This window comes from Glossina fuscipes, unplaced genomic scaffold (assembly GCF_014805625.2).
Source record: "Glossina fuscipes isolate IAEA_lab_2018 unplaced genomic scaffold, Yale_Gfus_2 110, whole genome shotgun sequence".
Classification (NCBI taxonomy): Eukaryota; Metazoa; Arthropoda; class Insecta; order Diptera; family Glossinidae; genus Glossina; species Glossina fuscipes.
In genome coordinates, this window is record NW_023998453.1 from 525259 (window position 1) to 536898 (window position 11640).

At 31.3% G+C, this 11640-nt stretch overlaps 1 protein-coding gene across 1 annotated transcript in view; it reads left to right on the top strand.

Annotated features, from left to right (window-relative positions):
- Positions 1–8475, top strand: part of LOC119638814 (neurexin-3) — a 31811-nt gene extending 23336 nt beyond the window's left edge. The window contains exons 12-13 of the mRNA XM_038035841.1: positions 581–881; positions 7045–8475. Of these exons, the coding sequence (XP_037891769.1) occupies positions 581–881; positions 7045–8171 (1428 nt within the window). The 3' untranslated portion in view covers positions 8172–8475. The remainder of the gene's footprint in view (positions 1–580; positions 882–7044) is intronic.
- The last annotated feature ends 3165 nt before the right edge of the window (positions 8476–11640 follow it).

Sequence of the window (11640 nt, forward strand, 5' to 3'; positions counted from 1 at the left end):
TATATATATATATATATATAAATATACCTCCAACTGTGAAAGAAACCCTCTCTCTGGATTAAACTGAAACCTAAGAACAGTCTTCCTTCTATTTTTGTATATGTCAACCAACTATGTCCAATACTATTAATAATTATTATTTTAAGTTTTCTAAAAAAAAAAAAAAAAAAAAAAAAAAAATTTTTTTTACACTTTTTTTTTTTTTTTTTTTTTTTTTGTTAATTTAATTAAAAATTTGAATAATAATTTAAGCACTACTACTACTCTTTATTAATATTGAATAATACCTGCATGCATTTATACAAAACACTCTATACTGCATAACATATTTTTGCTAACAATAAACAATAATTTATATATATATATAAATAGAAATAATTTATAATACAAATACAAACGCGCAGGCACATGTCAATCAAAATTTAATTTATTTTTCTTTTCGAACATTTCTCTCAAAAACAAATTGATTTGAATTTTTTCCTAATTTTTTTTTTTTTCCTTTTTTTTAGTTTTCATAAATAATTAAAAATCTTGTTGGTTTTTTTTTTTTTTTTGGTTCAACTTGTTTGCTCTGCTATAGACCCCAGCCAGTGGTTATCCGGGTGCGATAGATGATTTAATATTTTCTGGTGCCGGTTCCGGGTGTCGGGGCGATGACGAGGATGAATGTACTCCGCCATTCGAATCGGGCAGTGGTGATGATTTAATAACGCCTGTTTATATACCGCCCACTAAACAAACGACCATATCGCAAAATGTTAGCACCGATAAGACGAATGGTACCGAACGTGCTTGCGACGATGAAGATTGTTTGCATGGTTCTGGTGATTATGGTGAAACTACCGAACAGTTTACGTCTACAAGCACCGCCAAGGGTTCCGGTATGTAAAAATCTCTCCTTTTTTACCAATTATATATTCTTCTTCTTTTTTCTTTTCATTTTTCGTTTAATTTTTTTTTGTTTGTATTTTTATTTATCTCTCATATATCAGCATTTAGCATTTCACCAATACCATTAAAAGTAGATAAACGTAAATCGAAGATATTCTCTAAAAACTCCTTTGCTTTGTTCAATGCTTCTTATTTAATAATGCATAATATAAAATCGTATTCTCTTAAAATTAGTTCTTAGTAGTTTGAACAAAAGAAAAAAAATAGTAATCCGCGACTTTATATAAGGAAAAATCACTTTCACTTTACGTGACAGTTGTGTTCTAGTAAAAGTTTTTTAACCTTTTTATTGCTTGCTTTAACGATTTTTCTCAATTATTTTACGAAACGAAAAGGAAAAAAAACAAAATATATCTTCCCTACGTTGCTTTTTCACGGTACTTTGCTCAACATCAACTAATGAATATAACGCAATAATAAGTCGGTGCTTAAGTGCGATTCAATTAATGAAATCTGGATCGCCTAACATTTGCGGAGTAAGAGTTCCGTACGCGGTCGTGGGTTCGATGGGCGCGAATCTTGGAATTTTTCCTACTTTTCAAATCGTCGAAATAATATCAAGCCTAAAATTAGTATCAAATAGTTATGATCATCACTTGACTGAGATGAATGTTTAACCTCGACGAGGTCAGTGCTCTTTAGCTCAGCGGTCGTTATCGACGGGCAGACCCAACTTGTAAATATCTTACACCAATTATTTCATACAATTAATATTTCATAAAACTTGTTAGCCTTGCTGTTGGAAAAGCTCTTGAATAAGAACGAGTTGAAAATATGAATCCGGTATATAATCAACTTTTTTTTCCCACCATTTTCGTAGTAAAATAACCAAAATTGCATTTTGTTTAAAGGCCTATCTCTCAGAGGAATACTTATAAGGACAGGAGTCCAAAAAATATACCTACGCACTCCAAACTAACCCCCCAGTAAAATTTATATACCAAATCGTTATCTTATCGTCAAAGTTGTCGTAAATATTAAAAATTAGAATTCGTTGTTGATTTTTGAGATCAAAATTCTTTGCATTCATTTGGCATACATCCAATACACTATTTTTTTGCTTAACTTTTGTGGAGAAATTTTGAAAAGGTTTTGTTATATTTCATTAACATGTGATATAAAAAAGTACGACCTATGGGCTGGACAGAAAAGCACGTGGGATAATACTGGGTGTACACAGGCAGATTTTAAACCTATTCTAAGTCCAAGTGTTATAGTAAAATAGTTTCAGTTCCATCACCAATCATTCATGTTGTATACCTTCCTTGTGGGTGTTGTAGTAGGCGGCAATCACTTTGCATCCTTACCTCATTGATTATGAATCCCTCTACACTAGACGATGAGATCTCCCTTATAATTGTTTGGTATGTTTTTTTGTAAGATATTTCTTAGCTTTTAAATTGAAATTCAATTGAAGTCAAGTTTACTCGAAACACTTTTTCATTGCGGCTTCCCTAGCGAAACATTTACTTCCTCTATCTATATTGAAATTGAAAAGGTCTTCCGATCAGATGAACGAAAGGTTCATTTATGAACTCCGAACGAGCGAATCTTAAAATTAAATTTCAATCCTATACGCAGCGCATCTTATCATAGGCGCCATAGTCTTGTTGATTACAATACAAATTACATACCGATAAACTTTATCATTTCATGTCACTTTTTCAACGCTTTCGGCAGACGTGTAGTAGTACGTACCTGAAAGAAAGAAAAACAAAAAAATGATTTAGAGGAGATTATCAAAAAAAATTTTTTTCTTTTTTTTATATTAATAATGATTCTTAACAATAACAGAGAGAGAGAGAGAGAGAGAGAAGGAGGGGGAGACTAATTATCAATTTGTTGATATATAGAGATATTCCTACTATTCGACTGATTTGTGTACTCAAGAACTTGAACCCAAGACAATAAATTGTTTGGAAATTTTTTATTTGCATAGGAAAAAACAATCTGATCTTACCAAGTCATTTATAATGCTACTCTTCACACATTTTCAAATCGAATGTTATAGGTTTCTCATCAACAGTGCAATGCGAAGCCCTTTTAAGCCTTCTAGTCTCTACTCTAAAAGAATTATTTGCTATACCATCCATATATCTATGCTGTTCGGCTGTATGTGAATCTATTTATATGAATTCTTTTTTTATTCTCCTTCCTATAGAATTTTCAAATCAATATTACATTTCGATTTCAAATCATTCATAATGTTAGCGCAAATTTTTCTTAAGGGTGATATTAAATTATTTTCATATACGTTAGTTCTCATTAATGTATGTAGTTTTTTGAAAAAAAAAAAATAAAAATAAATAAATAAATTAACTGCTTTTGCTCGATCCGCGTAGTAGTAAATCGTATTTATTATTATTATTATTATTAGAAAGAGTTGGGTTATATTTCTTATAATTTAAACAAAAAAAAAAAAAGAAAAAAAAAAAGAAATGTTTCTTAACATTTTTATTACATTTCATGGCATTCAAAAAAAAAAAAAAAAAATTTTTTTTTAAATTCGTTTTCCTCATATAACACTCATCAGTCAGCCATGGAGTTTCAACTTTCAAATAATATAAATAGTTACTGTCAAATCTTAATTGATTATCTGAATATGCTATTTATTAAATATGTATGATGAGAGAATTCAGTTGGAATCTATTTCTTTCAGAAACTGAACTCTACTTCATATTTCTGACTGTGATCGCGCACTGGCTGCTTGCTCAAAATTCTATTCATACAATATAGAGCGAAAGCATTCTTCTCGAGCATAAGCAAACTAACTTAACCATTAAAACTAACGAAAGCAAAAAGTAAACGAAACAAAAAAAAAAAAAGAAAAAAAAAAAGAATAAACTAACTCGAATACACTCTAATAACTAACACAACGCGCTCGGCTTGGTTATATACAATAATATGCATCACCTTGTTCTACCCCTCCTCCTAAGCAAAAATAGTGTGAAGTCTGTGAATGAGAAAAAGAAAGGGAGAGAGACAGAGACAGAGAAAGAGAAAAAGAGAGAGAGAGAGAAAGAGAATGAAAAAGAGAGAAAGAGAGAGGCAGAAAGAGAGGAAGAGAGAGAGAGAGAGAAATATTAAAAAAATTACCTGAACGTAATAATCAAATGTAGACGTATAAGTTGTTGTTATTCATCTCTTAAGTATTTTTTTTATTAATTTAAATACAAATTACTACGCATGTGCGTATAGAATTGCACTTAATAGAAAAACGATCTGAGATAATTGTTATATATATATTATATCATTTGCATATGCTTACATGTACACATATACAAATAAATAATTTTTCTTTTTTTTGTTTTTGTTTTAATTTTTATTTTGTCTCGTCTTTTTTAACTAAATACCACCTATAACGAATACTTATAAGGCAGCAGGGATTAAATAATAATAAAATTGATGTACATGTGTGGAGAAGAGTTTCAATGCGTGTTGTTCCTTGTGAATGCATGAGTATGCATGTATATATATATATATGTATGTTTTTATATATATAATGTTAATAATATACATTCATACATATGTATGTATATATATAAACATACATAAACATATATACATGTGTGCTTATGGCACATATACACATGATCCATATGTATATACGTATATATGCGTATATATGCGTATATATATATATATATGGATATGCCTCACGTAGTTATATACATATGTACATATATCTATTTATGCATGCATATGTGCATGTATACGCTTTAACTATGTATATAAACATACAAATCCCATATAATAAAGCAATAATAACGGAAAGCTTAGTACAATGCGCGTAAATACAAACGTACCTTTTTCTCATTATATCTAAGATTAGATGCTAGAGTGAAATTAAGCCGTTGAAATATAACTACATATGTATGTTGCAAATATGTATGTATGTATGCATGCATGCATGTATATATATATACAATCGTTAGCATTCAGTTATATTCACGATAAATAAAAAATTAATCAAACTTCCGGTATATGAAATACGTTAACATGTGTTTTAAAAGCGAATATATTTACGGTTCCCGATCTTGTTCAACGAGTTTATCGCATATCGCAAATCTCATACATATCTTAATTAGATTCTTCCATTTTTTTGCTTTTTGTTTTCTTTTTTTACATTTCTTTATATGTGTATGTATGTAATAAAAAATAGTATTATTTTACTTGAATATATATATATATATATATAACTACTGATAATATGATTATTATTATTATTATTATTATTATTATGATAATTACTGTGATTATTAATTAATATTACATAATATATAAATATGTGTAAAATTCTTATTACGTGTATTATGTGTAAATATTTTTGAGTCTATAAAAAGACCTATTTGTTGTAATTTTTTAAGCTTAAATACGATATATGCTATATTTTCTTTATGTTTTATGTTCGTTTTGTTAGTGTTCTGTTAAATCAATAAAGGAAACAATTGAAAGAAATATTCAAAACGAAACGTTGTCTTGCTTTGCTTATATAATACACTTGGTTATCAAAGTCCGTTCTAGACTGCTTCCTTTCTATTTCCCCATAAATACCATCATTATCATCGACAAGTTCTTACAAAAGCCCAGGGAAAAGAGCAAATTGCCATCATTCAGTTATTTGAAGAGATCGCAAAGCGATGAAAGCGAGAATTTGGCTAAAATCGTATTGAGGTTTCACGCTCGTTACAGTATCCTCACTTCTCTTTTCTTAATCAAGAAATTAAGTCTTTAATTAAGAGACATTTTTGGAATGCCTTCGGGCAATTGCATTTTAAGCTTATCATTGCTGAGAGTACTTTTGCGATCGGTATTGATACATAATATTTGCTCATTATTCCTCTCAATAAAATTATAGGACATGGTATAGATAGCCTTTAGGAAGAAAGTTCACCGGGATCTTATCGTTCCATTAACAATACGTAGAAAGAAGACAGAGATAAATTCCTTCGCCTGAATATCTTTCTATATTCTTATAACCCTAGTCTTCGGGGTAATCTTGGATACTTTTAAAAACATATGGTCTAGTTATAGGCTTATTACACGACAGCTACGGCCTAGTAAACACAAAATCTAAAATATCTGAACGCTCATTGCTCGCCTAATATTAACATAACTGTCTACATAAGACTAACGTAAACCATTCCCAGAGGGTTGAGTGCGGTTGGCTGTGCATCTATGTGCTTGTCTACCCGTCGACGCTTTCCTAAAAGATGTAAAATGTGTATATTTAAAAGATTAAAAATGTCATAAACATATTGAGTTGAATTCCATTAATCCAATTGAAAGTTAGTTACAGCCTGTCCAGAATACTGATAACCCTTAGAAAAAAAAAAGTAAAAATTTCAAATGATTTTCGCAAAGAAAATAGAGATGAAACGTTGTTCAGAAATGATAGCAAAAGATCTGCTAACAAGCCAAGAGATCTTCCTCTACTTTGGTAGTGTACAATGTTAACTCGGAAACACTTAAAACCTTGTAGTATATGACGCCGGTATATTAAATATTGCACAATACTCCACCTAATACCATTGCTCATCTATTTTCCTTACATATAGAATTAGTCTTCGTTTTCATCTAAAGATTTACTTTCCTTGAGAGGCTTTATAGGAGAACGTGTTCATAATGTGAACCGACCCCGCCCAACCATGTTAAAATCAAACAATTTATTATTCTTCACTTATTTTCGTCAACTAAATATAAAAATTATATTTTTGGCCATGTAAAGACCAAAGGCCATTGTTTGTGAAATTCTGTATATACAGAGAGGTGGTAAAAAAGTAGACCTATAGTAGTCTAAAATTTAACATAGTACATTTGTATTTGAAATCGCTAGGAAGGAAAAATTTTCGTTCGATTTTTGGCGAAAAATAATGAAAAGGACAAAGTTTTCCAAGTTCTCAAATGCGATGCATTACGACGGAAGTGGTCGCAAGAGTCGTCCGTGAATTGGTTTAAAACATAAATAAACTTTCTTTCAATGCACTTTTTTTTCTTTTTTTTTTTTTGATTGAAACAAAAAGACAAAATTGTTTCTAACATACGATATGCGAAAAGTTTTAAATGATTTCCGCTTTGACCGCATATTTCCAGAAATGAATAAAGAAATCGCTACAGTAACCACGGATAGTAATAATCGGCGCCAGCAGGAGCTTTTAACTACTGAACAACAACAGACTAGCACTACTCTAGGACATCACCAGACGCCGTCAAGGGAGACGACGGCATTAAGCACCGTAATGACCAGTGTCGCGACTACCATAAGTACAACACAACAAACTCAAACACCTGCTCTTACGACAGCTATGCAAATAACAACCGTTCAGCCTGCGATAATAACAAGTAGCACAACAACTACATCCAGTACTATGGCTAGCACGCCAGCAACTCCTTCTCCGGATGTACGCACAACGGGAACAGAACGTGATGATACTACACCTTATGATGTTGTTCATGTGTTTAGCGGCGGTAAAGAAAACGAAAATGAAAATGCAAACATTATACAGCATGGCCATCATACGCATACGCCAGAAAGGCCGCCACCGCCACCACCGCCCGTACATGAAACAGATCCGGGTCTCTCATATTATCCTTTGCCTCAGCCACCGCCCTACGGTAATAATAATTATCGGCCAAAAGGCAAAGGTGGCCGCATAAATTCAATTGAAGAGGAACGAACAGCTATGATTATTGGCATTGTTGCAGGCATATTAATCGCAGTCATTTTAGTTATATTACTAGTGTTATGGTTGAAGTCCAACGGTGATCGTAACTATAAAACAGCTGGTGAGAAAACTGTCTACGGCAGCCATAATGCGAATACAGCATTGCTGGGTAATGCCAGCACTAATGGTTCATATCATCAACAAAGGCAGCAACGCAATCAGCAATCTAGTGTTACCAGTAATAGTCATAGTCAGCAACAATTGCAAAACCAACCACAACAGCATCAACCGCAAGGATTGCATAAACAACATCAACAAAATAAAACATCATCAACAGATCATCACGATGATGCCGACAGTTACGGAGAACAACAAGGACATATAGGTAGCGGCGTTAGTAATGCTGGTGGTGGTGGTGGTGGTGGTGGTGGTAGTAGCGGCGGCGGCGGCGGCGGTGGTGGTGGCAACAGTGGTCGCACGGGTTTCATACGCACTGTTTACATTGGTCAGACTGAGCAAACAAACAATAAGGATGTGAAAGAATGGTATGTGTAAAGACAGAGATTAATATGTGTGCGCGTGTGTGTGTATGTGTAAGTGTATAATAGATAAGAGAAGATGTAATATTTTTATACAGACATGCACACGTACAGACAATATAGCGAAATGATAGAAAAAGTTTAGTAGTAAAAGTCAAGAAGAAGAAAACTTGAATTACGATATAAAATATAAAAGACAGTAAAGTAAAACCAAATATAGATACATTGCCTACGAGAATATTATTCTGAAAAATATATACATACATACATATTTGTATACGTAAACAAATATACGCGTGTGTATATACATATATACATATGTATATATATAGTTATATCCACATGTATGTATGCATGTATGTATGTGTATGCATCCGTTCTTAAGCTCAAATGAATATATGTAAAAAAGCAAATCAGAAAACTGTAATAGGATTATATCGGATTTTCCAAGGGAGGGAGTGAGAGAGAGCGCAGGCGAGCATTAAACGTGAAGGCTCCAGAAATTAAATTGAAAAGCAAATTTTTGAAAATATTTAAAAAAAAAAAAAGGAAACACACACACCAAAAATCAATATAATTGCAAAATATTAAATGAAAACCAAACCCAAAATACTAAATAAATAAAAATTAAGTCAGTTAATGTACAAATATCGTAATTATTATGTAATAAGATGCAAAATATGATAATAATTATAAACGTATGTCACCAACCAGATTCTAAACGAAAGCAACCTTTACAAAAACTAAAGAAAAACAAAATGAAAACAACTTTTTTTTCTTATGAGCATGACTCTTAAAGCGGGAATTTGGCTGGTGAGATGCTTTATAAAAAGTCCTCTCAAAACAAAGCAAAAAAACCAAGAAAAAGACAAAAGAGTATTAAAACCAATTTAAACCTAACCAAACCTAATCAAAAACTAAAAAAAAAAAAAAAAAAAAAAAAAACAAATATTTTCTGTTTATTAATCAAATTAAGATTTTCACTTAGATTTCAATTCCAAATAATCAGAAAAGTAAAGAAAAAAAAATTTCAACATTTATTCGATTATTACTTTCATCAGCAGCCGTAAATTAATAACAAAAAAAAAAAACAAAAACAAAAAAACACAAAAGAAATTCTTGCTACGAACGATATCTAAATTTAGTAAACAAGAATTAATTACATTTTTTACACATCTAGGTTCAAAAGTTAAATGCAAAGAAAACCTTAACACTTGTTATCACCGTTTAGAAACGAACCACTTCAGTAATTTATGTAATAACAATTTATAAACGTTTTTTTTCTATTTTTTTTGAATGATTTTAAAATATCATTAGAGATGTAATAAGAAAATGTGAATATGTGTGTACTTAAGTTGGCCTGTTTAATATACAATGTAGATACTAATTAATTAGTTAAAATATATATATATATATGAATGTGCATTTCATTGTACTATACTATATATGTATATGTATGCATATATATATATATATATGTATGTGCATATATATATATATACATGTGTGTATATATAATAGTTAGGTATTGTTTGTGTGTGTGTTTGTGATAGAATAGATATTTAAAATCAAGTACCCCAAAAAGGCAAAAAAAAAAAAAAAATTCCCCTTTAACTACCGCAAAAGTGTTATTCCTAATTTCTGATTTAAGTACAATAGACAATATTGCAATGAAACAGATTATAAGTATATATAGCAAATTAAAACGAGTAGGGAACTTACATTCGCCATAAGGCAAATGGAGAGATATATATACACCCAGCATACCACCTTACACTAATTCACTAAAGACTAACTCTGTCACGTTTCAGTTATGCATCTCTTGTTATCCTGCTACTGTTAGGAGAATTCTAATGCCAGATAACTGAGAAACGAGGGGATGAAAGGGTTTCATTATAGCAATGAGAAGTTGAAAATGTCGTTACCGTTCGACTTAATGGGTGTCAAGAAATAACAACAATTATATTCGCATTAAAATTGAATTTTAATTTTTTTAATGATTTTTTTTATTTACTAACTCTTTGTTACAAAAATCTCCGATTAATATCTACTATATCCGCCTGAGCAGCCGAAGGCGAGGAATCTCGATTAGCAAGTCAATGGTCGTGGATTCGAATCTCAAGTGCGGTGAGTGAGTTTTTTATAAAAGCCGATAGCGAAATTAATAAGAATAATAATGATAGTATCTACTATAAATTGAAGAGATGACAGTTTCTTTAATCTACTGTAGCTTAGTGATTTTTAAATTTAATATGAGAAGAAACGGAGGAAATTCCTATACAGTCTTGAAGCTTTCTGTTTAATAAGAAACTTTTATCCACGAGAATGTAAACACTATTGGCTGGAAGTGTTTGTTTTTTTTTTATGACGGACGGACTGATTTGAAAATAAAGACTGACTTGAGCTTCTATAAGAAAATATCTAGCATTGAGATGGTCGTCTAAGAAAGTCTGCAAATTGATTCGTGAAGCTAATCAGTTACACCTCACTAATTTTGAAGTTTTTTCCTGTACAGCCAATGAATTGCTAAACGGTGCTCGTTTACATGCTCGATGTTTTGTATGCTCAGTCATATTTGCTTTGACGGTATTTCGGACTGCTCCGTATATTATTCGTAGCCTTTTGTAGACTTTCTTTCTCCCTGATTTTCTAGAATTCAGCAAAGCAACAAGGAATTGTTCCTTGCATATTATTATCTCTACTTTGCCTTTGATGATCAGCTGTCTGACCTAGTTCCACGACAAAGGGCTATTCATAGTTAATATGTAACTATACTATTATATAAGTCATTGGATTAACTTCACATGACGTTTAAGGGGAAAGTAGCAGGTAAGACCCATAGGTCCTTTGAAATATGTGCAGCTTCTAAGCCTTTGGCCAGAAAATAACGAATGTGATCTTAAAATCTAAGTTCACCTCGTAAGTTTTGTTTTTGCTAGCTTGGGAAAGGTCACAAAACAAATTTCAATTGTCTTTGAATGCATTTAAGGGGACACCAGGAGGCGAAAATCAAGCTAACTTTAGTTACTTACTAATACATACAGCTACCAGGTTTACGGCCGGAAAGTACGATTCTAAGATCCAAGCTTACCTCCGTTTGCGGTCATAGCAAGCAAATAAGCAAAAAAGTGAATCCTAAATATCTATCACTGACTGTAGTTTTGCTACATTTTTGCGAATCATTGCGAACCATAAAAAAAGTTTCAATTTTCCTTAAAATATTTATAATTAATTAATAATTAATTTTTTTTTCCATTTAGGAAAATTTTTTATATATATAACCTTATAATATATTGATGATATAAGCAAATATTAAGCACAAAAGCATTCTTTCAGTGTTCACTTTTCATTCACTTCATTTTTAACAATATTTTATTTAGTTTAAAAAGTTTCAAGTTTGCGTTGCTCGCAACTTAATCCAACCTAACCTCGCTAATGTTGAAAAAAAAATCAAATGCACATGTCAACATTGAACAAATGGAATA